The following is a 7050-nucleotide window of genomic DNA, read 5'->3' on the forward strand; positions in this document are numbered from 1 at the left end:
GACACAGTGGTCTCCCGTCCGTCTTTCAGTTTAACAAAGGAGTAATCAGGATTTGCCTCTATAACCTCTACTTCTACGATAGGTTGGTACTTGTTTTTCCGATCGAACCTTTTCATCAAGACAAGTCCTGATTCTGTTAGCCATGCCGGTACTGTATTCCCATTTGGAGATTTACGTGTGTGTTCGAACATTCTTTCATGTGGAGTACAGTTACTTGCGGTATATAACAATGAACGAATGGAATGCAGCACATTTGGTAGATATTGTTCCCAAGTCTCAATGGGTGCTTCATGAGATTCACAGGCCAGTTGAATAGCTTTCCATACAGTAGATTTCAACTTTTCCACTTGACCATTTCCTTGAGGATTATAAGCAGTAGTTCTACTTGTTGCAATTCCTCTGGAGTTGAGAAACTCTTTGACTTCAGCTGATAGAAATTGAGTCCCTCTATCGGAATGGATGTATGCAGGCATTCCAAACATCATGAGTAAGTTATTTAAACTCTTGATTACAGTTTTGGCACTAATGTCGCTACATCTTCTTCTTCTCTTCTTCTTTCTCGAAACTCCTTATACTCCTTAGGGGCGTCGGAGGTTTTATTCATCTTCTATCCATTTCTTGCGGTCCTTTGCTAACTCTTTCATTTGTTGATGTGTTTTTCCTTTTTCCTGTCCAATTTCTATAATCTGATCGATCCATCTCTTCCTTGGCCTCCCTTTCCTTCTTTTACCATATCTTTTCGATTCCATCACCTGCTTTGGTAGTCTTCCCTGGTCCATTCTGTTAATGTGTCCATACCATTTTAATTTTCTTTTTTGTATCTTGGTTATTATCGATTCCTGTTTCAGTCTTTGTCTAATATCTTCATTTCTTATTCGGTCCAATTTCGTTTTTCCTGCTATTTTTCTTAGCTGCTTCATCTCCGCTGCGTTTATTGTACTGTCTATTTTTGCATTGTTTACCCATGTCTCACTTGCATATATTAAAGTTGGCACAGAGATTGCGTTGTATACCTTCAGTTTTATTTCTTTATCTATTTCTTCCTTTCCAAATATTGTTTTATTTAGTGCATAGTAGATCTTATTTGCTTTTTTCGCTCTGTATGAGATTTCTTGATCTATCTTTCCATCCTCTGATATTATTACTCCAAGGTATTCAAACGTCGAGACTGTTTCTATTATTTCGTTTTTGTACCTAAATATCGTTTGGTTTATTTCTTCCCTTTTCTTTTGGGTTACTATCATGGTCTTCGTTTTCTTTACATTTACCTCCATTTTCCAATTTTCTATTTCCTCCACCCATATATTGATTAGATTTTGCATTTTCTCTTTATTGTCTGCTATTATTACTAAGTCATCTGCATATAGTAATCCCTCCATTCTCACTGGTACTAAATTCCTGTACGCTATGTCGCTACATGGAAAGGCAAATGGGAATCTGGAATGCTCATCTATTACCGTAAGAATTTAACGATTATTGGTATTCGAAGGCAATGGCCCTTTAAAGTCGATACTAAGGCGTTCGAAGGAAGATGGGGCTTTTATAAGCTTCGGAAAAAGCCCCTAATTCTTAAAATACCTGGGTTTGATTTTGTGCACAAAGTGCTGTGTTAAGTGACTTGAGTTTTGATGCCCCTGCTGTCGTGGTAGTAGTGGCTTCCTATAAGAAAATGACGCCACTTCTTTAGAGATTCATCGACAGCGCACGCTTCTTTTTCTACAGCAGAATGGTTCAGCTCACTAGAGTTAAGTGATCTTGAAAAGAAAGCAACGGGTCTGGAATCCTGACTCAAGGTAGCAGCAATTGAGTGTTCTGAAGCATCAGTTTCAACAACAAATGGCATGTTTTCATCGATTGCATGCACAGACGACTTGGGAACTATAGATTTTAGATTTTCAAAACATGATAAAGCATTTTCGTTTAAAGGAAAATTGTTGACATGAGCTAATGTGTGGACCTTTTCGGAAAAGTTGGGAATCCATTTTGAATAATGAGCAAACATACCCAATACCCTTCTGAGAGATACAAAGTCATTCGGTGGAGGCATTTTTAATAAGGGTTGTAGTCTGCTACCATCTGGCTTTATGATATGGTGTGGGCCTATAGTATAACCAAGTAAGTTTATTACTGTTTGATTAAATTTGCTCTTCGTTTTGTTTAGAGTCAAGCCGTATTTGTCTGTGGCTTTCAGAAAGTTCTCAAGATTTTTGTCATGTTCTACTTTCGTCTTGCCACAAACAGTTGTCATCAATATAGGCATATGTCCCTTCAAGATTTTCTGTGCGTATGAGCCAGTCGATTGTTCTTTGGAAACTGGCTACACCAGACGGAATACGTCGAAATTGGTAGTTTACCAGCGGCTTCAAAAGCTGTGTACAGCTTTTCATGTGGAAGGATTGGGACCTGATGCACTTTGAAAATCTAGTGCACTAAAGACAGTGAATTGTGACACTTTGGAAACCATTTCCTCGATATTTGGTAGTGGATAGGCATCAAATTGTGTAAATCGATTAACTGTCTGAGAATAATCAATGACAAGGCGCTTCTTGTGAGTTTCGTTTTTGGTGATAAGGACTTGCGCTCTCCAAGGAGATTACTTTCTTCAATAATGCCATCGTTTAAAAGCTTCTTTACCTCATTTTTAATAAAAGTCTGATCTTCAACACTGTACCTGCGTGATTTTACTGCGATTGGTTTACAGTTTGAAGTCAGGTTACAAAATAAAGGAACTGTAGGAACTGAGGCTTCAACGCCACTACACACTTTGAATACTTCTTTAGGTCCTCCAAATTCTAGACTCGAGTGGTTAGATGTGGTTAGAACATCATGACCAATTATTATATCAGCACAGAGATTTTTAACTATAAGTAAGTTAATGTTGTCGTAGGAGTGATCACCAATTTGAATATTTTGACACCTTTAACTTGAGAGGAATGCGATAATGAGGCCATAGAAACAGTCTGCGTACATGGCTTCCTAGGGAGTTTGCATATGTTAGCGAAGTCTTCATTAACAAAACTGACAGAGCTACCCGTATCTATAAGGGCATCACCACGAAGGCCTTTTATAAAAGCAGGCACGATAGCTTTCTTCAATGAAGCAGGAGTAGCAGCAAGAATGCAGGCTGTACAGTTATCGTAGCCTTCAGATACATTGGTAGATGCACTAGTGCTCTTGGAGCGGCAAACCTTTGCAAAGTGCCCCTTTTTATTACATGATTTACAGATGGATTCCCGAGCAGGACAGTTCTTCCTTGGATGTATTGGCCCACCGCAGAAAAAATATTTGTGTCCTGACCTAGAAGAGTTAGCAGTAGAGTTGGTAGCAGCTGTCACAGTGACAAGTTCAGAATTCGTTGGAGACCTCTGAGACTCAAATTGATAGTTACCAGGTAGAGCACTGAGTGTTGGATTTTGACTTGCATAAACCTGAGAGTTGAGTTCTGCCATTTCCATTGAGATAGCTATATTATAAGTTTCTTCCAAAGTTAATGTCAGACTCTCTAATAATCTTGATCGTATCTTTGTGGACGTCATTCCAGCGATAAAAGCTCCACGGATCGTATCATTTTTATTGTATCAGCATCTACAGCAGTAAAATTGCACTCCTTAGCTAACTGCTTTAAAGATTGCATGTAAGAATCGATAGTCTCATCTGTCTGTTGTCGTCTAGTGGTTAGCATGTGACGAGCATAAATAATATTATTTGGTTTGATATATATTTTATCAAGCGTTTGAATGGATTCGTTGTAAGTTTTACAATAGTTTATCAAGGTATATACTCGTGGCGAAATATGATTTATTAACAGTTGTAGCTTAATATTGTTAATATCTACGAGTGGACCAGCAGAAACAGCGGGGGTAACAACCTGGGCAGCCAAAAAGTTCATAAAAGTTCTTTTCCAATGGTCCCATTCCTTTGCTGTTGATTTCAGAGATGGATCCCCATCGAACCTCTCGGGTCTTAGATACTTCTCCATATTATGTTGATTAAATTGGAATGATTAAGTAAAACCTGTGATGTAAGGTTTTAATCAACATAAAATTGTACCTAATTAAACAATATTAACAAGAGAATAAACTTGGCAGTGACACATACTATTACAAATATTCAAAGTGCAGTCAATGCAGTACCAAGGAGGTTGGGAGGAGAATATCACATCAAATGTTTTATTAAAAAAGAAGGTGGTAATGATGGCTCTTTTTCTACTGATAACCCGACAGTTGACCGTACGTACTACACAAACCAAAAGGCATTACAGTAAATTGGAATAATCCTCGACCCACTACGGCGAAAGCAGTTTTTTCACGGGATGATTTTTCCAAGGGAATTGGCCAGAACGCTTTCTTAAGGTCAATAGAGATACATTTTGCTCCTCTTAAGGGAGAAAGAATCCTATCGATATTTGGAAGTGGGTAGGTGTCATGTTTAGTGACATCGTTTAAGGTACGACCATCGAAACAAAAACGATATTCGTCATTTTTTTCCTGACCAACAAAACGGGAGAACACCAAGAACTACAACTGGGTTTTATCACACCTAGCTGGAGCATTGAATCCAGTTCTTTATTTAAAATATTCGACATATATGGAGACATAGGGAAGGGACGTCGCTTGAATGGTTTTGAGTCGCCAGTGTCTATCGTCATTTGGATTTTGTCTATGCGACCTATACCGTCAGCGCTACTAACTTTGTTAAAGTTATTAATAATTTTGTCCGCTAAGGTACGGTCGGTTGGACTGAGAGATTCTTTAACGAAAAAAGTCGGTCCTGAATTGATCATAGAGAAAGTTTGGTTTGTGAGACTTCATTTGTTGGTATTGAAATCAATAGAGAGACAAATTTGTTCAGCGAAGTTACTCCCAAGAATAAAAGAACACGGTAAAGAGGGAACTATGAGGCATTGGATTACTCTGAACACGTTATCGGCAAGAATAGGTAAATCGATGAGACCGGTTCCTTTTTTATGGGAACCGTGTGCTAGAGAGACCTTCGTGTTAACGGATTTATTTATTTGGATATTATTCCTTCGAAAAAATCAAGGCCCCCGTATACAATAGTACAGTAAAATTTTGATTGTAGATATTTACGGATATGAAAGGTCTTTTATCGGTATTTCGAGAGATCACGATGGGACAGACCCTTTTATGAGATGGGAGCCGGTAGAAGTTTTTAACTTGTGTAAGGTAATTTTTCCACTCACTTTCCACATAACTAGGGGATTGAGAAATGTCGGGCTTTTTGGGATGCCTGGGAATAGAATAGCCGATAGTATTTATTCCGTAGGTTAGTTTTTTGGCGGATGGCAATTAATTCACTGTGGAAAGGCAACTTCAGGTGCACCACATCGGTAGCAGAATATTTTCCTGGGACGACGACATTCACGATGAGTGTGACCTTTGCCTTGGCAATTCCAACACGCATTGGAAGAATTTGGCTTAGACGTTTCGGAATTTGTACAGTTTCTGTTTGAAGAACGGTTCTTGGAGAAGTTATTGTTTGAAGAATTGTTTCTAGACTGAGAATGTCTCGGATGGTTTTTCTGAGTATCCTTTTGGTTTTCCACGCTAGAGATAGAAGGGGGGTCACGTTTGAAAACTGAGGCAGGTCTACCGTATCCACCGTACTAGTGGCTATCACAGAAGAAAATTCCGGTAGAAGATTTGAACGAATTTGTGATACTATGGTTTTTTCGGAAGGCTGTCTCGGTCGTCTCGTTATTAAATTGAGTACGTCTGCTTGATAGAGAACGAAAGGTTCGTTTTTCCTTTGTTTCCGGCTTTTGATCCTATCCCACAGCTCGTCTTCGTAGCCATGAGGAAGGAATGTGGACTTTAGTAATTCGACCAATTGTGGCCAAGAGGCAAGTTTAAGTTGAACGCTGCTTATACCATTTAGCTGCATTACCTGAGAAAAATTCCACAGCAGATCGGAAAAGGGTTGTATCGGGAATATCACGCGATTCGGCAAGATTTTGGATTTTTTCCAAGATAGTAAATAATTGCTTCGGATCGCCGGAAAATTTAATATTCCAGTCACCTACGTTGACTGGCGTATTAACATGGACGATAGTGTTAATGACTGGCATAGGGGCTTGTGAAGTTGACGGTAAATTTGTGGTATTCGAGTTATTACCGGTAATTTTATCGTCTAAATTCGATTCTAACAGAAGGCAGGTATTCATCTTTAAAATCTAATTCAGCAGGTTTCTGTGGATCTGGGATTAGACGTTGGATTCTTAGAGAAAGATGCAATAGGTAGACCTTTGATCTTTTATAGGCTGAATCACTAGGGTTTCCTTCGAATTCGGAAATAAGATTTTCGACTTCGGAAAAGATAGTTTCGATCTGTTTCGATTCGTTTTCGAAGATAAGGGTATTTGCCGTTAAATCGATAATTGGAGTGGCTTTTCGAATGGCTTTCTTAAGGATCGACTTTTGTCGGAAAGTTGTCTATTTGATTTAATACCTTTGATTTTCGGTTCGTAATCGATCTTATTTAACTTCAGGAAATAGATATCACAAGACTCTAAGGACGACTATTTGAGAATACCTAAGGAGGATCACTTACTAATTATTCTACAAAATGAATTAAAACCTCAAAATAACACTTTGTACCTACTTTGTAGTAAGATATTAAAAATTAATTAGACTACCGAAAATAAAGAGTTTTTTGACTAGCTACATTACCAAATAATTATCGTAAAGTGATTTAAATTTGAAAGTTGATCAATTAAAAATTTTTATCTAGCCAATTAAAAAACCTTTTTTTGGTAAAACATCTGCTAGAGTAATACCTAATCTGCATATTACGCGCATGTCGACTATCAACAAGTTCGACCGCGTAATAATTGTAATAAAATTTTTCTATTTTTTTTAACATTAGTTTAACAAAATCTTTATCGTATTTTATGCTCTCAATATAAATACCTTTAGGAGTCCAGATAACAAAATCGTATATGCTCTTTTGGCAAATATAGAGCTGCCCCTGAATTTGATAATAGTAGTTATGGTTTTTCTTTAAGGACATTTATTTACCATCAGCACTTAA

The 7050-nt window shown here is 37.9% G+C and overlaps 1 protein-coding gene across 1 annotated transcript; it reads right to left on the minus strand.

Annotated features, from left to right (window-relative positions):
- Positions 1-2861: 2861 nt before the first annotated feature.
- LOC114341436 (uncharacterized) lies at positions 2862-3536 on the minus strand. Its single transcript, XM_028292234.2, has one exon. It carries the CDS (start codon positions 3534-3536, stop codon positions 2862-2864), a length of 675 nt encoding a protein of 224 aa, XP_028148035.2.
- Positions 3537-7050: the final 3514 nt, after the last annotated feature.

This window comes from Diabrotica virgifera, chromosome 9, assembly GCF_917563875.1.
Source record: "Diabrotica virgifera virgifera chromosome 9, PGI_DIABVI_V3a".
Taxonomy (NCBI): Eukaryota; Metazoa; Arthropoda; class Insecta; order Coleoptera; family Chrysomelidae; genus Diabrotica; species Diabrotica virgifera.

What these genes read in the sequence shown, in the direction of transcription:
- LOC114341436 (XM_028292234.2), bottom strand. Translation starts at nt 3,536, where the DNA reads ATGACGTCCACAAAGATACGATCAAGATTATTAGAGAGTCTGACATTA.